A 22780-nucleotide genomic window follows, 5' to 3' on the forward strand; every position below is an offset into this window, starting at 1 on the left:
CTTTGACCCGCCGCAGGTGTTGATGCCTCGGTCGCAAGGCAGAACCCCATCTTGATGATTGCGACGATCCCTCACCAACAAGGAAAGAAGCTAAACCAAGGCAGTGGGTGCCTGAGTGAGAGAGCTTCAACATGAATCCACCAAATGCCGTCATTGTCATCATGATCACCATCATCTCTTGGAATTAGTCTCTTTGCCAAATTGAAAACTTCGCGGGGCTTTTACAAATTGGTCAAAAACTCGTGGCCAAGATCAAGACAACAGAGTTTGCGACGCTTACTGGTGTCGGGCCGTCCAATTGAACTGCTGAGTGCCACACTACACCTGCATGCTCTTTACTAACGGTCAGAACGCCGCGTATGACGAGATTCTGATCGAGATAGCAATTGAGCACGGGCTTAAACGTGGAAGCCCACGAATTACCTTGGACTTAATTTGGACGTTATGACTTTGTGGTCTGTTTGTTGAGAACAGAGTTCAGCCATGGTGTTAGAATCAGTATCGGGAATGACACACGGGCCGCTATACCGTTGTGTTTCACTGCACCCCAACGGCTGCGGCTGCGATGGCTTGCATTCCATTAACTCAATGCTACTTTCACGACAGCATAATGCAACTGCATATGTGATTGTTTGTTCGTGAAGGTGATGAAAGAAAGCGTATGAGAGCAGGGCCGAGCAATTGCACACTGTGTAACACTCAACGTGCTCTTCGATATCTTTAGCAATTGAGATTTGTTGAAGCATGTGAGTATGCAACCATCTCTCGATGTAGCCAGGTCCCAAGCCACCGAGATCGCCTTGACATCTGTTCCTGGTGGCGATACTAGTGCTCTCTCAGAAAACTCGATTGGGCAATGGCCTCAAATTCTTTCAGTGTGGTTACATCGTCCGTCAACGTCGTTAATCGCGATGTCACCCACAAAAGGCACAACTGCGAGTTTACAGGACAATGCTGCCACTCAGAGCCTGCGGAATCCCCGAAATGCTGGGAAATGTGCATGAGCCTCATGAATTGTTGGCGACATCGTTTACTGCAGCCAATCGCGACTCTATCTCTTACACTTTGAAGCAACGTGGTTGAGTCTATTTCGGCTCGTAGAATGCACGTCACGATCTGAGCGGGATAATTTGATTGTTCCCCGAAAGGCTTGACTGTTACATCAAGCGCAAATATGCTGAGAAGCCATGTGTTTGAAGTCGGCCGGCTCTTGAAGCATCCATCTGCAGGAACGCCAAAACATCATCGCCAACTCGGCCTCAGACAGAATATGGAATAGATTGACATCAAGTTGAACTACAATTGGACCAACCAAGGCCAGAAGTTGGGGCTTTTTCAGGTACAGAGGAGAACAACGCTGACGACAGTTTGTGTGCCTTGGGTGCTTGGCCAGAAGATTCCCACATGCATCTCCACCTGGCTTACAGGATCAGAATTTTCAGTCTTGCCTTTCTTTATCCGTCATCATGAAAGATTCTTACACCGGCCCCACGCCGCGTCTTTTTGTCTCTCTTGGCTGCTCTCCGAGGAGCGGCTCCGAGTGTCTCCGTGAGAAATGTATCGCTGGAAAGAGAGACTGCCGGGAACTGATAACGTGATGGTAATCTGCGATGTATCGTGGGGGAATGTCAGCGGGAAGAAAATCGGTCGATATGCAGGCCTATGGAAGGGGGGTTCCCTTGCACCCACACGCAGTGATTGGAAGTTGGATGCATTCGTGGCTCGACTGCAGGATGTAATCTTTTGAATTGCTTATTGCATATTACTCCAGCTGTTATGGTTCATTGGATGTGTTGCAATGGAACACACAAAAGAACCAATTCATCTGAGCGGCCGCAGGGAGAGCAATGTCTCAACATTAGCTTTCAACGGTGGCTGTTGACTTTTCTTCTTCTCAGCCTCTCTGAACATTTCACCTGCGAATTATGCCCTGGCTATGCCTAAAGAGGGACGCGGCCAGCGGACATGGGGTCCGGAGGCTTTTGGTGTGTCTCGTTCCTGACGATCGCGACAAGGGTTCGTGTGTCGGTGGCTCACTCAATCCTTTCCTGCGGCTGACTTTGAACTGGGACATGGGATTGAGGCGCGACCAATCCATCCTCATGTGCTGCGGCGCGACGCGCGATGCACATGTCTCCTCGGGATATTCGGCATTTCAGGTTTGAATGCATGAGGTTGTCATTGACTTGCTCTCAGCATCCTATGCTCAATTGCTGCATGCAAGCCATTGGTCCTCTTGTGCACTTCCTGAAGTCAATGCAGGCACTTTTTTGTCTGTCCTGAACTCAATGCAGTTGCAATTGAGTTGTGCGGTATCAGACGCTGACTGTCGAATCGTCTGACCGTTGCAGACCCGTGATAACGCAGGTCTGTTCGCACAACCAGTCGTTCCTCGCGCTCGCGCCTACGCGATACCACTTCAACCGGCCAAGCGGCCATCAATCGTCTGAACTCTTGGTGACATGTTTCTGTCATTTCGATGAAACGACTCGCCTCGGTAAGGCACGTGGTCTCGCAGATCCTACTGGGCGAAAAGGCATGGATACCATGGCACACACATCTGCAATGCAAGAGCCGAGGCTGACACGCTAGAATCTTGAGCAGAGTCGAAAGATTTGGGCTTCAATATTTCGCTCAAAAGTATCATTGTTGCTGTGCTGTCGGAATGAAAGCGCTCGATGTATCCCTGCCATTGCAGCTCACCGCTGGTGCATTGTTGCTTTTTTGCCTTTTGTTCCCTTGCTTTACTCTACCTTGCTGGTTAGGTATCCAAAAGAAACCTTTTTCTCGCCTAGGATTCAATTGACGCTTCGAAAGTATTCGACGTTTGGAAAGTGGCCCTGGCCAGCGCCGTGTGGCGGATGCTCATTCGCTCAGATCCTGATCCCGTGGTCGAGGCTGGTGAATCACAGCCGCTATTCCAAGATTTACAATCAATGAGTTGTATCGCGCGCGTGTGGGGGAGGAAACTTCTCTCTCAGATAGCCACAATATGTATTACCCGCCCATGGGGTACTATGAGGCTATCTCATGATGCCAAGTTCAATGGTATGCTACGTTGGCCTCGATCCTGGCCGCTCTATAACTAGGCCTCACCGGTTTCTGGGGTAGCTTTTGAGTTGTTCTGGCCTCGTCGCTGTATCTGCAGAGTAGTTATCACACAAGGATCGCGCTGGTTTCGTCCAATCAGTTCGCGGAATGAGATGCGGAATTACCGCCTGGGTAGAACGAGGCCTTATTGTGGCGAGGAGAAGTTTATTGAATGGGACGTTGAAGGAGCTAAGTCGACGTGTCTATATGCCTCAATTAATGTGTTGTAAATCATTTGAGGGTATGTGAAGGTGTTGCCATGCCGTGGTTGATGTACCCGTCCCTGGTATGGTTGAGAAGCTCGACCGGCTACGTTGCAAGACAAATATGCTTTTCGGTGTATTTCGGAAGAGAGGATTCAATATGGCTCAATGGATGTATCTGGATGTCCGTACTGGCTTCCTTCGTAGGCGGATTGACTTTTGGGTTTTGTCGGGATTCTCGCAGGTCGTAGCTCCATCGGAGGACGACCTGCAAAGCTCTCATGCCAATTGACCTCACCAGTTGTCAGCAATACAGATGCAAGTCCTTTGAATGCAATTGTTTGTGTACCGAGTGTCTGACCCAACCAAATTAAGATGATTGAAGTGGTCGAGTTTGGGCGTGACATGTTCAGGAAGTGAAAAGGTTTAGGGTAGCTAAGATTCACTGCTTGTGCTTTTGAGTGCGATGATGTGCGTTTCTCAATCATGCATGCTTTCGTATTATAGCTATTCCTTTACTCCATAGAGATAGTGATAACATTCACAACTGGTATGAAATCCTCGGAAATTGGTTGCGAATGTTGCTCGTGAAGTCTGTTGTGTACATGATGGTTTCATGACGATATCATCTTGATAAACTTCAATCTTAGCAATATTCAGCGTTCACGGCCAAAAGCAAAGTGAGCGTGATGTATCTGAATGAAGCTTCATCGGTATTTAACAAACTCTTGAGTGAAATACTCGCTTCAAGGCTCTGTTCGTGATAAGATGTATCGTCAGTTCTTGGAGCTACCGGGTAGTTGAGTAGATTGCTGAACCGATCGCCTCATTGGTGTCTTGCGGCACAGCTATGCAGGATTTTTGCAGTCGATAAGCTTCCGTTCGGACTGAGTCGCACGTATTGACTTCAGTTGGCATTCCCTTCGCCTGGCATATTGTGAGCTGGGAGAGATGCCACTCCTAGATCTCTAACGGGCGCCGCCAGATGACACTGAGCGTCTCTCGCTCCGGAGAATGGATATGGGCTCAGTCATGGCGATGAGAGACAAGGGAGACGGAGTGCTCTATTCAAGTGGTGTCGTTCAAAATGGCGTGGGCTCGGCAATGCGATGTATGAGGCAGTGACTATGTCTCGAGTCTGAATCAACTACTCACTCAACATTGTCATTCCAAAAAGGTCTCAACCGACATAAAAAGTGACGACGGGGCTTGATCCAGAGTAGTATCAGCTATTCAGCTGTCGTTTACCTCCAAACCCTAACAAATCATCATCTCTGGAGCTGACAACCTCCGGAAGATGTCCTCCGCGATATCGGTAATCGGCCCCACGCCGGAGGTTACACCCGGGATCGACAACATCCATGACCGAGCCTCATCATCCAAGCAAATCTGCACGTCAAAAGTCGAAAACAGGGTACGAGCGCTTTACCAACAAGGTTGTGATGTTCAGCATGTATCCAGATCAAGACGCTAACCAAGGTCCGTTTGTGTCATTTGCGGAACCGTGACGTGGAGGTTGCATCCAGCACAGCTGAATAGAGCTTACGACAGCTATCATGTCCACTGAATTTACGCTTTGGGTGATACACTGTGCTTGTTACTGGGGAATAGTTGCTGTGGTTGGAAATAATCTGTTGGTTGTTACTGTCGTTTGTCTAAGATCTTATGACGTCATGCAGGGAGGGCAGATGTCATGATACTGATTCCCTGGCATCTTGACGTAGGAGGCGGGGCATCAAATTCCAGCTCGGGAGATATGAAGGCATAACAACTTCACTCTTCCACTCAACTTGGTTGTTACAACGCTCAACCAAGGTCATCATCATGGCTACATCCTCAGAGGACCCCAACCGTAGCTTCACAGCAAACAACACAGGAAGCGAACCAGAAATAATAGAACAACACCAAGAAGAAGCCCCAACCGTCAGCCACGCCCTCGCCGAAGAATCGCAAAACTTTGAAGAAAAAGGCGCAGCGCAGCTTGAGCACGGCGACGTCGAGGTCAAGAATCTAGGATGGAACGAACCCCCGCGTGTTGTACCCCCGCTGGTAGGCGGGTTGAAGAATGAAGATGTTTGGGCTTTGATACGACGATTCGATAAGCAGGTTTTCTATGTCAGGAGTATTGAAGAGCCCCCCTTGGGAATGCTGGATATGAACATCGCGGATGAAGAGGAGTTTTCGCCTGAGAAGCTTAGGGCGCAGATTGAGCGACTCTACGTTTCTGTTTTTGCGCAGCTGTTTTCGTTTTGGAAGCATATTGTGCGTCTTCGGTCGTGGAGGGAGTACCAGCGAACATCTGCATTCCTGGCAGTATACACACTCGCATGGCTTCTCGATATTCTTGGTCCCACGATTATTGTCTTCCTCATGGTCCTTATCTGGTCCCACGAGGCCCGCGATATTTGTTTCCCTGGAGCACCACCCTCGATAATCGACTCCAAGACAGGAGGTGTTAAGAAACCAGCAGCCGGTGTTCTAGCTTCCGATGATTCTGTCACTGGTGCACCGGAGAAGCACAAGGGTGAAGCAGTTGAGCAGGAAGCTCATAGCTTTGTGACGAGTTTGTCTACGGTATGTTCAGGTGTAAGATTTGTTTTTTTGACCCTTGGAGACCCCAGACTGAATGATTTGTAGATTGTTGTTAGCACGGCTGCTGGGAAACATCCTCAAACGGATCCCGACGATGATAGCGCTGCGCCTGACCCGACGAAACTCACTGAAGAGGCCACCGAAGCTAGACAGAAGTCTGTGGGAGAGAATCCTCATGCTGAACATAACAGGGCCAAGAAGCCGGTTTCGAACGCCGTTTGGGATAAGGCGCGTCCAACGATGCACATGATTGCCGACTTTGTTGACACTTGGGAACGATTCGGCAATGCTCTTAGTCCAGCGGCGCCTTTCCATCGTCATCGTCCTAAGCTTATCCTCATTGGTGTTCTTGTACCCATGCTTGTTGGAACTTGGTTCACGACTCCTTACATGGCCATGAAGGGAATGGGTTTCGCCGCTGGCTTTGGATTCTTCGGCGATCCGATCATCACACCCGCCATGAACTTCATCAACAGGACGTATCCCCGCTGGGAGAAGTATGTCGAGTTGCGAAACACTATTCTTCGAGGTGTCCCTACAAATGCGCAGTTGGCTATCACTCTTCTTCGCATTGGTGAGAAGAACAAGGCTCCGTTGCCGCCACCTTCCTCTTCTGATGTGCCTCCCCCGACTGTTCCCCACGAAACTGCTGGAGAGGGTTTAGAACATCTAGGTGTGTATCATTCATTGATCAAAGTTCAACACTATACTAACACCACCAGAAGGAGTATCACAGGGCGAAATCACCGAGGCTGTCCAGCCTGATCCAAACATCATCCATGAAGATGAACACGAAGAGGAAGAAGAAAAGACAAAGCACAAGAAATCCCATCGCATCATGAACTTTATCCGCGGCACAGCAAAGGGCGGCGTGACAACAGCTCTGGCCGCCGACAAAGCGAAAGCCAAAGCAGGCGCCCACCACGCAAAGAACCGTCTCGGTGTAGTAAAAGGTCAAGAGCCGTATCCTCTTACCGGACCAATTCGCTTCCCAGCGCGATACAAGGGTAAGAAGGGCCATGCGTACATTACAGCTACAGCTACAACACCCGCTGTTAGTTGGACGACTGAGCTTGGGGATTTAAAGCCCGCTTGGACTGTGGCTATTGGCGATATTGATGAGTTGAAGAAGATGGGTGGTCTTGGATGGAAGAGCAAGATCATTGTTGGTTGGGCTATGGGGAGTGAGATTGTGGATGGGTTGATGATTAGGACGAAGGACGGGCAGGAACATCATCTCACGGCGGTCTCTATGCGGGATCAGTTGTTCAACAGGTTGGTCTCCATGGGAAATCAGATGTGGGAGGCGTGGTAGGCCTGTAGATTGGGAACAGTTATGATTCGGAATAGTCTTGGGAATAGGTGTCTGGAGTTTGGTGATGGAACCATGATACTCTTTGATACCAGGAATACGAATTACGATGTGGAATCAATGTTTGGAATCAATTGAATTGTCAAGTCTAGACCTCGCTAATTGTAGTAGGGAGTGAACAAAAGATCCTGCTTTGTAATCTCGTGAGTCCACTGAGGATCTCAATACTTTAAATCCTTTGTCAAACGTGGGGAAAGTGGGACAATTGACAGGGTGACGTCAATTAAACTGCAGAGGAGAGCTTACAGATCAATCATATCTGCAACAGCACCTGTGACAACTCGGCCGAGGTCGCTCAAAGGTGGGGGATAAAAGTGATACAAGAAAACAAGAATATCCTCCCCAATTCCCTATTTCTGTACAAGATCGTCTTATCGCAAGCTAAACCCAAATCCATCATGAGTTTCACCTCAGAACCATACGATCCCATCACTGCCGACTCTTGGCTCGTCTGCGACACATGCGGAACTCAGTTCCCAACGTCTGATCGCAGTGCCCTCAAAACATGTCACATCTGCGATGATCCACGACAATTCGTGCCTCCGTCTGGACAATCGTTCTCGACGCTGGGAGAATTAAAAAAGAAGCATAAAAACGAATGGACTCCTTGTGCCTCTGATAAGAATATCACGTTCATTTCGTCGGTGCCGAAATTGGCGATTGGACAGCGTGCTATTCTTATCAAAACGCCAGAGGGCAATATTCTTTGGGATTGTATCACGCTGCTTGATGATGAGACTGTTGAGAGGATTAAGAGTGAGGGTGGATTGAAGGCGATTGTTATAAGTCATCCGCACTTTTACAGTACCCATGTTCAATGGGCTCGAGCCTTCAGTTGTCCAGTCTATCTCTCCGCCGAAGACAAAATCTGGACAACCCTCTCCTCAACGCATCAAATTTTCCTCACCACCCTCGAAACACCCATCCTCTCCGCCAAAGCCATAAAGCTCGGCGGGCACTTCCCGGGCTCCATGGTCCTACACTACAACTCGCGGCTGTTCATAGCCGACACGCTTATGACGACGGCGTCAGGCGTTGGGAACTGGAGCGTAGACGCCACAGGATGCTCGCGGTCCCGACCGGCTGGGTTGAACTCTTTTTCGTTCCTGTGGAGCATTCCGAATTTCATTCCTCTGGGTGTTGGTGAGATGGCTAGGATGTGGAGGATTCTGAAGAGGTATGAGTTTGGGGCTACACATGGTGGGTTTATGGGGATGGATATTGAGAGTGAGGATGTTAAGGGGAGGGTTTTGGAGAGTATGAAGATACAGGCTGGGTTTATTGGGGATAAGGAGTTTGAGGAGAAGCTGTGATCTGTGATGCATTTCTATTGCTTTTTTTTTGGGTATCAAGTATGAGAGATGAGAGATGATAATGATGTTGTTCAATTAAAAATATGTAAATAAATCAGGGCCATTCTGATATCTGGGTATCGATCGAGTTTTAATGTGCATCCGACTCCGGCTCATGCGTTTCAGTCTTTCCATCCATCAACGCCATAAATCTCAATATAAGTATGCAAAGCTTAGTCCTTCTTCCAGAACTTCCACTTTTGCTTCGTCGGCGAGGATGGACATAAGTAGCGGTTCAGTAGCTCTCGACCCTCATCGGGGAGATCAATGACAGATTCATTGAGCGTATCGATAATAAAGCGATTAGCTATAAATAATTAGCATTAATTCACTACTCGACCTGAAATAAAGATGGAACTTACGCATCAAGTCAACGCCGCACTCTCCAGCATCAATAGCCATTTCGATCCTCGTAGAATTATAACATCCATATCGAAGCTGTAGCTCAAGCATACATCTCCAAAGCTCTCTTGTCTCATCAAGGCTCATGCCTTCGCAGCTGCGTTCAGAGCATGTGCTTGCTTGTCGAGATCGTTGGTTATCGTGGTGGGATTGTTTTGATAGAGGGATTGCTTCGTCGCTGGGGTGACTCCACATGGCGGGGAGGGAGAGATGACCTGGATGATTCTCGCGATACATTTTGGGTGATGATAACAATAGCCTTGAAGAAGTTGATGATGAATGTTGAGAAAGGGAGAGCTGTTGAGGTCTTATATAAACACCCTCGTTTATTTCTCCTTTCTTTTTCCTCTTTGCCCTTTTCTTGATTTCAGGCTGGTGAGTTGTCTCTGTTGTAGTGGGGTTTCACACTTTGGCCCAATATGACAGGCAGAACCCTGCTTATTTATATCAAAGCGTATAAACAACAAAAAACCAGGGTGAGCCCGATTAAGTTATACTAACGAACCTGTCCGACGGTGAGTACCGCGTACCTCGAAGCAAACAGGAGGGTGGGAAGCTTTTCGCAGTCAGCGGGAGAGCGCCACTTTGAGGGTCTCAGACAGCTGGAGCTCTTCTTATGAGCCAAGAAAGGCGTTAGTGAGTCACATGTGGGAATAAACCATGTTAATTCCGTGAAATCAGTGAGTTTACGACTGTCATATTGTTGTTAGGGTGGGTGTCATCATCGGAACATAGCCTGACGGAATACCATCAGAGTGATCGACTTTGCATATGAGAGAGACGGGAGAAAAATCCTTTCGGCAGTTTGAGTACGTATCTTTGACAAGGGCCAGTGACCTACCACTCGACGCCAAGTTAGTGCATGATCTGTGGACCAAAAAGCCAAGATGGATGGATTGAGGCTTGCAAGCCTGATCTGATGCCCAAGACCAAGAGATAGGGGTCACAAGGACAGGCTTGTGATATCGACGCCAAAGACAGGGCGGTTCGATAAGCTTTGCCTAAACCACAGTGGCATGGATGATTGAACCATGACGACGGATGGAAGATAGCAGAAGGTCTACGCCATAAGTAGCGGTGATTTGGGTACTGTTACTGTACCCGTGAAAGCCGCTATAGCCGGGTAGAGATATGCAGAGTAAACATCATTGACTCTGTCTTTTGAGTCACAGTCACATTCACAGTCGCATTTTAAGCCAAGACTGGTTTAAGGCTGAGGGAGGAAATATCCGGTTCCCCCGCCCCATAAAATAGGTACATATGTAGCACGGGAGGACCCTGGTTCCACTGGCGGAGGAACCCTTTTAGCAACTGAACTCTCTAATAATTGAATGTACCGGTATTCACGGAATGAAACTGAGTTAGACATTCAGTACTTTGCAAAGTAAATTCGTTGAAGCGGTCAAGACTGTGGCTTTGCAAAAACGGTTGAGGCAGTGTTCTCAACGGTTCACCCAAATGCAAGGGATATACACCGCCAAGACTACAATCATGAACAAACTGCGCCTCGAACAAACACGTGAACGCCCTTTCAATATAGCAAACAACATACCTTGCATGGACATCTGAGCAGCTGGTATTTCATTAATACTCTGTGGCGTTTGATCTTAACTGTGGCACGATTCCCCGGACGCCACCTTGGATCTATTGTTCGAGATCGTGAGTTAAGCTTGGACTTGTTGAAGAAGGTTCTTAGTGATTGTTACTTCGTGTATGAATTGTTGGTGGTCTGTGGTTGGAGTCAAGGTTTGGTAAGTGTGAATCTCCACATGGCATTGGCATGGCATGTTGCATCAGGCTCTTGAATACTGATCACATCACGAACAATTGAGATGTTAGTTTATCGCTGAAGAAAAGAGAGTCTAATTGGTGCATGTACTGTTTGTTTCCATAGGCTTTAGACCGTTTGCAAGTTAGCTGTTGCCTGCAAGAATGCTTCCGATTGATTGACAGATTGACAGCCATCCATATCCCAAATAGCGTCACCTGAGTAGGTACCCTACCTGAGAACCCTCAAACGCTTCACATAAAACAGATCGATCTTCAAACCTGAAGTAAAAATATCCCAACACTGATAACCGAGTCGATCACAATAATTTTCGTCTCATTCCCATCAATAGTCACAAACTAGCGCTTGCTAGTTCGGTGTTCAGCCTCAGCTGCAATCTCCCCTGTCAACATCTAGAACCCAATAGTTTGATCTCCTATTCTATAGTAAAAAGTCTTCAAAAAATAACGATGGGATAATCTCTCTTTTTCATCTGCTTTGGCAGTTGTCACTCGTTATTTTATTATAAGAATGCGTTTCGCGCTTTTGCATTCGCTGCTTGTGGCGAATATTGCGGTTGCGAGTGTCTGTAAACCTCGTCAGTCGGGTGGATCAAGTCAGTACTTCTGTGAGCTCTACTGGGATTGAGGATCTAATTGTCAACAGGCACTGCTGCGACCGCTGAGATTGAGACTTCGACTACAGCTTCTGTCGAGGTTTCCACCGGCTTCGCGACGTCGACAGTGGAAGATGTAACTACGACCAACGCCGCAACGACCGTTGAAACCAGCACCGAAACCGCTGCTTCAACACTCACAATCGCTGAAACAACAACAAGCGACATCGCTGGACCCCTCGTAACCTTTGTTCTCGCCGCCAAAGTCGAAGGCACCGTCAGCGAAGAGCTCTCAGGCGCAGACCGAGACGGCTCGGCAGTAGTATGGTCAACACCCCGATTCATCGCCAGCGGTCCATTAATCATCTCCATCGACTCCACGATGAGTTACCTCCAAACAAGCGGTGGATTCTACCTCTGTGTTGCATACGGAGATGGAACTTCACCCAACGGTGTTAAGCTTTGCAGCGCCGAGTCGCTTAACAATCCTGCGTTTGGGGCCCTTACGTGTGAGCAGACGGATGGGCGCGAGATTGCATGCGAAGCTCAAGCTGGACAGTGCATTGGCGATGATGAGAATAAGATATGTTCTCCTCTTCCGGGGACGTATGATCAGTTCTATTATTTTAGGGGAAACTTTAATGGGATTTATCTCGCTTTTGGGTCTGCTGTCAATACTGATGAGAACCAGCACGCTGTTGAGCTCAAGGCCAGACGAAGCGACACATGATCATGGAATTAGATATTCTAGCAGACCTTATCTAGAAGCCACAATGAATAACTGCCATAAACTGTGTATCATGAGCTGGAGACCCTATGTCGTCACACCTCGAAGCTTCCCAGCCACGGCGTCCCCCCTCCCCCTCGACGATCCAACGTTCCAGACCGTTATGCCACCTCAGCCCTAAACTTTCGTAGCTAGGATATAAGGTTGTGTAGTTAGCACTTTAAACAGTAACCCTTGGAAGCATCCGATTTTGACGTCAATTGAATGGGGTTCGTTTGTTGCTAAATGCTGACGGTGATGGCGTCGTGAGGGGATTGGTGACGGACGCTGAGATGTGTGGGTTCGTCAGCAAGCCTGTTGGCGTTGTGAATGCACGCTCGCCGATGAGTCACGGAATGATAAGGCTTGCATTGACTGGAGCGTCGACCACAGAATGCTTTAACTCCATGCCCAAGCCGAACTTGCTGGCACACGATGCAGGAGGTGTGATAAAGAATAACCGACATATTACGAGAACTTGGTGACAACTGGTCGAGAACTACGACACTGGACAGACAGACGACGCCAGTTTGCGTCTCAACGGCGATAAGAAGGAACTCCGAGACTCCAGTGATGAGAAAATATCTCCGGTCACGAGAGGCATGAGCTCAACAATGTCGGGCATGTGCCGAGACTGCATCCTCATCATTGACGCGAAAGACCAAGAGGGCACTGTGAATCTCTGGCTGAGATAGATATGAAGCAACACTCCCATCAGGGTTTGATCAGAAGAGGTAAAAGTTCGACAGGATTGTGGGCCGCACAAGAGTAAGCGACAGTGTGAAGACCATTCCCCTATCCCATCATATTCAATGGCATTGCCCTTGTTCAACTCATCTCGTCGGCTTCTATAGCAACTTTACTCTTCGGAAAACAGACACTTACTCTCCCAAACGTCAAGCGGCTTGAATCCGATCGTTCTCAGTTTCTTGTCTTTCTTCTGATCCGAATTAGTACGAAACTTCATCTGTAGCTTTCCTCCAGGCACCAACATTTCTCAAGCCCTACAATCCAGCGCTTGTAGCCATGCCAGAACTCGCACAGTCTTGGACAAATGTCAACCAGCAGGTTCATGATGTAGAAGCTCCTGCAGCCTGCGAAGGACATCGCCGTGTTGATGCGATTAGCCCAAGAGTCGCATCCCCAGCTCCACCCCGAAGATGAAGAAGATTGATCAGACGATGCAATTTGCTACCTGAAAGAAGAAGAAGCGTCGAAGGGAACCAGTCAAACCTGCTCTAGGAGCTTGTCACAAGGCCATAGTAGACAGCTTGCCTGTCCAAAAGTGCCGAGTTTCCAGATTTAAGGATCCCTGGGTTTTGGAACACCTCCATTAGGCTGCCTCGACACGGAAGTTTTCTTGACAGGTCCTTGCCAGTGATGTATCGCTGAGTGACGGGGCAGCCATTGGCGAAGAGGGGTAAAGGGTGTTTGCGGACAGGTTTACTTCGGAACGATCTATTGACGAAGAATTTCGCGACCAGATTCTCAAATTCGGGTTGCCAACTGAGATGCTAGTCAAGCTGATCGATCAACAGAGTCTCTATAGTTGCCCCTTCAGAGAAATCGACTGCTACATCTTCTGTTGTAGAGGGGCAACAGACGGTAACTTCAGCGAAACCACATCGTACAGATCTGAGTCTGACATGATACGGCGAAGATCTTCTGACGGCGGAGGAACGCGGTAGCAGTCACGGTTGGTCAACCTCATGTGGTCGAGCCTGCATTCTACGCCAACGAGGTTGAGAAATCTCACGAGACGGTCCTTATAGAGGTTTGGCGAGTTTACCAGACTCATGGCTTCTTTTGCGCAATGAAGTGTTGATGAGCAGGCGAAGATATGAGATGGCGCGGCTTTCCACACACCACACCTGTGCGATTTAATAGTCCCCCCAGGAGGATGGTTAGTAAGAGAGAACTGAAGGTTCCATCCCGTGGACCTGCTGTCGCGATAAGATTTACAACATCCCTCACCAGAGATAGGAACGTCAAGGCCTGGGTTTGTACCGCAGAGAATGCTTCTTACAACCATCACATAGCTCAGCACTTTATTACCAACCAGAAGCTTAAAGTTATACAGTTCTAGGATTCCGAGACATGGAATTCTCTTCTGAAAGACCATTCCTATGCAACCCTCCCGTAGCCTCACCGCTGTAGCGGTGGCTGCACATGTTGTAGAAACACGCAGGCCAGGTGCAACGCAGATCTTGGGTAAACCACATTTAATATATAGACATCGCTGCACCCAAAGCTATGACCCGTTTGTAGTTATTTCACCTAGAAAGGTGCCTTGCATTGGACATCTGTGGTCGAGCAGTTAGCCTCCCTCGAGCGTATAGTCAGCTCTGGGGAAGTATTATATGTTGAAACATACTGACTACCACTGCTATCAGCTTCCCCGTAAACCTAACTAGCTAGCGAATAAAGCATCTTTTAATTCTCGGGAATTACTGCTGAGCCCGTATCCTCAGCTTCCGATAACAGGTGCCATTCTCCACGCGAGTATCATGAGTACCTCCTATAGAGGACTAGCTAGGAGAGTGAGAGCCCTACAGATGAGGGCAGGATACATTATACTAGCATTTAAACGCCCATTACAAGTAGCTTTTCCCATAGTGAATACAAAACGTCTAAAGAACACCAAGCAGAAGTTATCCCATCTTTGCCGTCCTTATCCACCACGTTCAGCAGACTGACCTCACTTGTAAGAAGGAGCCCAGAGGCACAGCGCACTCGCTGTATGCTATCACTAATATTCAGTTATCTTCTTAAACTTGAGCGATGTCTGGTCTCATACCCACCACAACGGGCAGTTCGTGAGCCCTCGCTACGACGTATTCGTCGAACCGTTCCCACCTCAGCGCTCTGAGATTCATTACGGATAGAAATATGACCTTTACAGTCTAACCAGAACGATGAGAATAGGCGCCGAAATACTCTGGGTGATGTATTCGTCCATGACGAAAGTATTCATGAGAGAGGTGGAGGGTCGAGTGGTAGAGTCTTTGTCCCAAGGACATCTTGAGTGAACCTCGCAAAAGTTGGTTGAGAAGACAGAACATAGTAGTAAAATCAGGCCGAGGCTGAAAGGACAGAATCGACTGAAGTGTTTGAAGTGAGTAATCATGGCAGCCCCAAGTGCAAAGCTCATCTTGAGCACTTGGAGTAGAAGGGTCTACCATCAACTTCCAAATATCAATGATTTCCTCTAATCGATTGTCTCATGAAATGCTCCAATATCCTGATGACTTTGCAGTTATTGAGGTGCCAAATTAGCATTCCGAAGAAGTAAATATCAGGCGTGACTTCATTTCAAATTTGCGACGGTGGACATTGCAGCCCGGCCAAGTTGGAGGATGCCGTGGCTGCTCCACCAGGGGCAGAGAAGTGAACAGATCTTGAGAACTGACTAATTTACCCAGCAGAGGAGGAGATAGTCGCGTGAACGCGTTTCCAGACACCATAGTTGAAGAGTCACGGTACAGAGGAGACAAGTGAGCGAAGCTCGATTCACCTTGGTCTTCGTGTCACCTTCTATCCGCATTTGATTAAGATTTATAATAGTTCACAGCAGTTTCTTCTCATAAGGATTTCGTTACAGAAATTAACTAAGTGAGTTACGTGGTAGCCGAGAAGCAATGGGGGAGCATAAAGGTATAGTTACAAGCACGACGGTGGTTGCCAGCCCAACTCAGAAATGCCAAGATATCGAGGTAAATTATCCATTTCCAATCGGAAGCCCTTTAGCCTCAAGGTTATTTCACGATGGATGTCTTCTACGGTTGCGTTGAGCCCAGCTTCTGATACGAAAGTCATCCCGCTACACTATGCAAACCGGTGCCTGAGAAGCAGGGCAGCAAGGGAAAGTGAGGAATTATAGGAACTTGTTCTTCATGAATCAAATATTTATCTACTTTTACATCAATCAAGCTCGACGTTGAGATGTTGATAGCAACATCTATCGTGGGAATCCCAAGAGTCAACCACCCAGCCTGAATCACCGTGAGAAACTACAGTATTTAGTTTGAGAAATAGCCACTGACTATCTCTTTTGAGCACATAAAGCCTCAGATGCCTCCTATAGCTCTCACTTCAATGAGTCTTAAGCTCGAACACGACCGACCGTGTGACACTGACTCAAAGTCTACACAACGGCACCCTTGGAAGGCTTTCCAAAGACTCCAACGCCTACCGCCCGTATATAATCAATTTTACTCACATTTAAGTGAATCATAGCCGAAGAGGTAGAAAAATACAATAATTAGCCATAGCTGTGGTCTTCAAGCTTTCCAGCCTGCGCAACAATGCCCAGACTGCTGTCTGCCACATCGCGTAGAGTCAAGGTCGCAGACACTCGTCGCCGCCATTTCTTCGAAGGAACAAAGTCTTCTCTCAATCATCGCATCTCACCCCTTACCGGAAAGACTATCGTTATCGCGAAACAGGGCTAAGGGATCGACATGATGCAGCACTCTCCAGCGACCGCGGATCATCGTGCAGCCCGTTCCACCAAGCAGATTTAGGTCAGCTTTACCGAGTGCTCGGGTCTGACATGCCCAGTACATTCCTAATTTAGTGATATGGTAGGTCTAGATCATGTGCCGTGAGGGATCAGCATAGGTCGATGAGGTCTAGAACCGGAGGGCGCTGATGAAGAGAAGTCCATAGGCCATGTCAATCAACAACAGGAACACGACGGCCACAAGCGAACATTCGAGTACGAATACCCTCACCTCTTATGACGTGAAGGTAAAAACGTCTGTTCTGTACTACCATCGGTCTGTCAATGCTTTCACAACCCTTCAGTGACAATGACATACAAAAATCCAGCATCGTCACATCGCCACTATAATCCAGTATGATAAGCTACACGCCAACGTCTAAAGCTTTAGACTAGGTGCATTGAAGATAATCCCAAACGAATGTTATCGCCTGCTCAGAATTTCCAATTCAGCACCTCAGAATGGCATCATCGAAACTGCACCTCCAACAGTCGCGATCATGCAAAATGTACAGCCACGCTCGCCACAACAAAATCTCCAACTGCCAAGCGATCTCATCTTGGTCTCCGAACGACTCAAAAGCCACGGAGCCCATCCGTTAGAGACAAGAATAAACCGGGAGAGCACCATTATGATCTTTCCTCGTCATGCAACAGAGTGGCAAACCTATCAAAACCCCATCTTTCCCACATCGACTTTTTGACACTTCCCCTCTCTGATCTATTGTTGGAGATACTGTAGAACCACTCACAAGCTCGGTATGAAACATACTTTGTCGTCGGGACAAGATCGACTGCACAAGATCAATGACGACGTCATTTACAGAGCATGGGATTCTTGAAAAACCTGAATCGTAATGAAACGTCGAATTTTGTGTACTTTACCTTAGTGCACAAAAGTGAATCGGGTTTGATGGATTTGCACGTGGCATGACTGTGTGCGTGACCTCATGTGGAGATCATCTGCCATGATGCGAATGCCCTTTTAGCTGTGTTAACATGAGGCGCTGTAACGTTGTAAAACATGACGCGAGTCAAATGCCACACATTATCAACTACGCGATAAGTGCGCTGAGCGCGGTATTCGTTAGCTGACGATCACATCACTCCACATTCACTTTGGAGTCAAGAGACACAATGTAGGTATTGTTAAGTTATGGTATTTCTGCCATTCAGTGTGGGTGCTACCTCAGTATGGTCTCACCACCAGTCCCGTCAAATCAACTCTCCTTTATCCACAGGAGATTGCCCGTAAAAGCAGTCCACTCTAAACCACGAATCTTGGCTACCAGCCAAGTGATCCAACATGGGGGTATCCCAAATGCAGAGGTGAGTAAAAAAACAAAAACGCCCGAATCAAATGTCCATGGGAGTGGGTTGGTGCCCCTAAAAAGTCTAAATGCGCTTCCTGGTCGTGATGCTGAATGCTATGCCAAAGAATATGTCGGTGAGGAGAGCGAAAGAGGTGGTACAGGTTTGTGATATAAGTGTCTATAGTTCGTTTCATGTGGACATGTCGAGTGATTGAGTTCGTTGTGATGGCGAAATGTATGAGGAGTAATGGCGATGAGAGCAAGGTTTGTCGCGGCGGTGAGTAGTCGTAAGGTTCGGGTGTCGGTTTTCTAAAGGGGTATCATAGTGTCGGGAACCGCATTCGCTTCCTTGCTTCTAGAGGAGGGAAATGTATTTATTTCTTATGCGACTTGCCAGAGCGCGAGTAGTTTCTTCGCACGCGCTCACGACCGCGTCGCTCCTCCTCATCGCTGCCACTGCTGTGACGACGACGATCCTCCTCGTACCAGGTACTCAAAGCCTTCCCGCCAAAAGTGAGATCCTCGTCCTCGATGATTGTGGGTTGCACCCAGGCGTAAGCTGAAGGATCGACTTCGCGAGCTGTAGGGTCGAGGGCCTGAAGGTTGGGGACGTAGTAGTAGTAGGTTTCGGTTGTGTGAGCCATGATGACAGATATGTGACTTGATTTGGTTGCCAAAAGAATCTGTGAGGTTTGATTGAAGAGTTATATGTTATTGCTTTGTGTTGTTGGTGTGATGTTGTGTTTTGTTAAGGGTGGTTTCCTTTGTTTTTGTGTCTGGAATGAGATGGCGCCTTGGTAAATAAAGCAGGTGTCACTCGTACAAAGGGATGGGAGATTTGTGTGTGAGATAGTTTGATTGCGTCAAGCAAAATAGTTTGATGAGGTCCAGCTCGTGAACAAAAAAGCAAGAAACGCTAATAGCTGTGACGGATGAATCTCGTGATAGTGAATATGAAGTATCAAGAGAAAGAGAGAAGAAAGCCGGGGAAGGGGATTTCGGGGGGAAGGCTGATGGATATAGACACAGGCAGAGGCTGTACCCGACCTGTAAGTGGAGAGTGAATAGATGGAGCCTCAGGTGAAGCCAGGAAGCGAAAGGAGGTGGGGAGTGCGGCGGGCTCTGTTTTTTCAAGGGGGGGGGAGTGGCAAACGCCCCCTGCTACAGACTGAGCCGCACTGTGCCGTCACTGGAAGATAGTGAGCCTCAGCGGCACAGTATCAAAGGATCATAGGTAATCCACAGTGGCAATCAGGACGTGTCTCGCGGTACCGAGCAAGGCATCCCCCACACAGTGAACAGCAACTTTGGGGGTGGATCTAGCCAAGGCCCGGAATCTCGTCCTAGACTCTGGTCCTTTTTTTAAATTTTGAGGCCTGGGGCACCAGAAGGCTGGATCCATTCCTACAGCGTGTTTTGCGGGGATGAGCGAGGGCCTGGATAGAGATGCCCTAGCAGCCTGCATTCCACCAAATGCGTTTACCTTATCTTGAAGTGTACTGAGAAAATGACTAAATTGAAGCTCTCTCGGGAGCACCGATTCACTGTGACACGCGCGCCGAAAGTCGGCCTCGCGGGATCGTGAGGGAATTTTCAAGGTGTTGTTGAGATTTAACTCGCGCGCGATACAGTAGGTGCCTACCTTACACACAAGCTTTGAGGGGATATGTCGGGTTGGGGTGTTGAATCCGCCATGTTGGAGTCAAGATGGATGGACGGTCTTGAAGACTACTGGACAGGATAGAAATGAGTTTTTTTCTGTTATTTGTTATTTGTTTTTTTCTACCTCTAGTAGGAGAGGATCGGTGCCTATTCGAACGTCCAAGTCATTCTCGGCCGAACTAATTCGTATAATACCGTAATGACCCTACGGTGTCATGTTTATTCACGCTGATTTGATACGATGTCAAGTAAGAAAGGTTCAAAAAAAGGGCCGCAATGTTGGACGATCGGGCTTGCCTGATATTACCAAATCAGGGAACTGTCTTGACTCGATTTCAGGTATCAAGATTGCAATTTGATTCAAAAGGTGATTTTTACATTTCTCTGCTGATGACTTGTCTTTGCACTTTTGGTGGATCCCGCGGGTCCGCTTCGGTGAACTGATCGATATCATGATGGGAACCGGCCGAAAGAAGAAGAAAAGTGAGGCTGGGTTCCCCTTATCGTCGTGTCCAAAAAAAGCTCGGGCCCGGCCATGAGTCGATGGTACGATGTTCATTACGCTTACCGAGAGATTGTTCTGGCCCATGTAAAGAAGAAAGGATGATGTTATCGTATATGCTTATGGGGGATTGCAATTGCGACACACTGTGTATGCACAAAGATGATGGTGATGATCAATTTTGTGGTTGAAAATAGATGCTGCGTTGCCTAACACGTACGTTTCAGCCAGCCCAGCCCTGCGGTGAGAGTCCTGCCTTGCGTGAGACTATCGACGAATAAGCAAGCCAGAGTTAGTCTCGCAGGCCTCAGTGACAAGGCATTTCGCATGAAATAGAAATATCCTTGGCGAGGATATGATGTGCTTGTTGGATAAAAAGTGTAATAATCAATTCGTCCTTATCCTCGGTATACATACGCCGTCCACTTGGCCAAGGCCAACAAACAAAATAAACCACGTCGCGATTTGCGGGGGAGCAGGCATCTTTGGTGGAGATGTTGTTGTTGACAGGGGAGGGGACGAGAGGGGGAGTGTGGATAAGCAAGGGCATGCTTAATAGAGCTACCTATTTGAGCAACACAGCTGCCAGATGCAAACCATCCATCTGTATTTCCCCGCGCCCAAGATGCCACATGGGAGGTGAGATACGGAGGCACAGATTACGATTGTACGAAAAGAATAGGTATGAATAGAAAAAATACCTGCTGACTTTAGTTTGCTTACCACGGCAAGAACTACCTCGTACGGAACGGAACGAGCAAATGCGCAGCTGACAACGACGCGATACGCACTGGGCTGAGTACGCGCAACACAAATATCGATTGCGCCGCAGCTCTGGACCCTGATTTTCCACATGGTGTGAGGGACAAAGGCCTTTGTCCAGAACAAAAGGAATAGTATACTTCCAGTTTCTTTGATCAAGCATGAGATAACGATGTCGCTAGGACTGAGGCTCAAAGAATCACCTGCATCTAACAAAGATAACATCTGAGACAATAGAAGGCTAGCTTGACCAAACCCCATGATTTGATACCGGCGCATGTGCCGCATCTTGATACCTTGATTTTCTAGTTCTCTACTCCGTATCAAAAAGGGCGGGGGGTTTGCGCCGCCCGTCACATGTTTAAGTTAGGGGGAATACGATAGCTTCGCGCCACAAGGGCCGAGGGCTGTAACGGTGGAGGAAGCACTGTCATGATTCAATGCCAAGTCTGTAGATTTGCTTGGTGTCTTTGGAGAACGCTATCCTTTTCGCGACTCGGAGCACAGATTGCAAGCCGAGGATATCTTGTCTGCAAAGGGGAATCTGGGGTCAGGCATTACAGGGGGGGCTTTATCCTTGTCGCCGAACTCCCGGAGCCGCGAAATCCTTCTGCATCCGGGCGGACCATTCTTGCTACTTCTATTACCTAGTACTCCTCCGTATAGGTTCCGTGTAGAATTAGAGAGGGCAGCCAGTTGGAGTTTGTTTCCGAGTCTATTGGAAAGTTTATCAATAAAGTCCGAGACATGCACGAGGCTATTGAATTAAGCTGAAAGCTGAGAGTTACCGAAGCGACAGAGTTTTTCTTCTGCCTCTTCTGCTTGTCAGACTTGACTCATTTGTCGTGAGTTGTCCGCCACTGAGCAAACCTTTGAGTCAGTCATGGGTCACCGTCGTGTTCGAACATGTACAGTGTGTGATATCTTGAATTATTCCCAACACACCCTTTCTCTTTTTCGAGCGTTCGTTCTTATTTTCTAGTCTGAGCCTTGTCCGGCTCTCGTAAGCCACGAGGTGAACAGATTGCTGACTAGAAGGGTAACGACACCGCCTTTAGATGTAACACAAAATATTGATCAATCACAGTAATATCATCATCGAGATAAGATATCGGTGAGAGCGAATTGAAATGAAATGAATGACTGACTCTAAAAACCCCGCCAAAGCACCGGTCTTTCCCCCGCTCCGGCTTCGGCCCGGTCTCATAAAAACAGTGGGCTACCGTTCCTCCCCGGCCGGCTCTTGGGATGCACGGTTTGAAAAATTCTTTAAAGTCCTCGGCCCGTGAAAATTTGTTTCGTTTTGTATCCTCAATTAATCGCACGGTACCGGAAATTCTGGGGAAAGCAATGAAGCCAACAGAAACGGGTCCGTTCGGAAGCCTGCAGAACCGTTGAACAGCTAAAGGTAAAGGTTTACCAGCATGTTCCTGTTTTCTTCGGGCTGTCAAGAATGATCTACAATGTCAAATTCAGGCAAGGCGTCCAGTTACACACCAGATGCCCATCTGCCTTGCTCGGCAGCCGTGGGGTCCGAATTGAAGAGCGACGGCTTTGCCTCAAACGACGTCACTTATGCTCTGAGCATGCTTTCTGAGATATCCAACCCCTGTAAAGAAAAGAAGAGAAGAGACCGTCATCGTGGGGGAAAGAAACAGAAATTAAACGAGAGCCGCAAAAGATTCGTAACCTGTTTTGCAGCGGCCAGAAAACGCCGGGTTTAAGAGTCTGTTGTGAGAAAATGCCCCTCTATGATGTCACTATTCGTTGTTGCCCTGGCTGAAATCTCTTGATCTGTTCTGGGATCTTGGATAGCACAGCAATTACTGGCTACATCAAAGCTGTTCTTCTAGGGGCGTGTAATTCTTGATCGTTCTGG

General features: G+C 48.0%; 5 protein-coding genes across 5 annotated transcripts; 3 read left to right on the top strand and 2 right to left on the bottom strand.

Annotated features, from left to right (window-relative positions):
* Positions 1-5117: 5117 nt before the first annotated feature.
* BKA55DRAFT_537703 (uncharacterized protein) lies at positions 5118-7200 on the top strand (the record flags this gene model as incomplete). The annotated part of the gene is made up of 3 exons (XM_046189949.1): positions 5118-5867; positions 5931-6558; positions 6611-7200. 3 exons carry the CDS (start codon positions 5118-5120, stop codon positions 7198-7200), a joined length of 1968 nt encoding a protein of 655 aa, XP_046050858.1.
* Positions 7201-7655: 455 nt separating this feature from the next.
* Positions 7656-8570, top strand: BKA55DRAFT_592649 (beta-lactamase-like protein; the record flags this gene model as incomplete). Its single annotated transcript, XM_046195425.1, has 1 exon — positions 7656-8570. One exon carries the CDS (start codon positions 7656-7658, stop codon positions 8568-8570), a length of 915 nt encoding a protein of 304 aa, XP_046050859.1.
* Positions 8571-8782: 212 nt separating this feature from the next.
* On the bottom strand, positions 8783-9248 carry BKA55DRAFT_688307 (uncharacterized protein; the record flags this gene model as incomplete). Its single annotated transcript, XM_046199186.1, has 2 exons — positions 8783-8916; positions 8972-9248. 2 exons carry the CDS (start codon positions 9246-9248, stop codon positions 8783-8785), a joined length of 411 nt encoding a protein of 136 aa, XP_046050860.1.
* A 2062-nt stretch (positions 9249-11310) lies between these two features.
* On the top strand, positions 11311-12125 carry BKA55DRAFT_688308 (uncharacterized protein; the record flags this gene model as incomplete). Its single annotated transcript, XM_046199187.1, has 2 exons — positions 11311-11395; positions 11446-12125. 2 exons carry the CDS (start codon positions 11311-11313, stop codon positions 12123-12125), a joined length of 765 nt encoding a protein of 254 aa, XP_046050861.1.
* Positions 12126-18247: 6122 nt separating this feature from the next.
* On the bottom strand, positions 18248-18704 carry BKA55DRAFT_312748 (uncharacterized protein). The gene has a single exon (XM_046185647.1). It carries the CDS (start codon positions 18617-18619, stop codon positions 18350-18352), a length of 270 nt encoding a protein of 89 aa, XP_046050862.1. The 5' UTR covers positions 18620-18704; the 3' UTR covers positions 18248-18349.
* Positions 18705-22780: the final 4076 nt, after the last annotated feature.

This window comes from Fusarium redolens (genome assembly GCF_020744475.1).
Source record: "Fusarium redolens strain MPI-CAGE-AT-0023 chromosome Unknown BKA55scaffold_6, whole genome shotgun sequence".
NCBI classification, from domain to species: Eukaryota; Fungi; Ascomycota; class Sordariomycetes; order Hypocreales; family Nectriaceae; genus Fusarium; species Fusarium redolens.

Coding starts and splice junctions, on each gene's coding strand:
- BKA55DRAFT_312748 (XM_046185647.1), bottom strand. CDS start 18,619: ATGGCTCACACAACCGAAACCTACTACTACTACGTCCCCAACCTTCAG.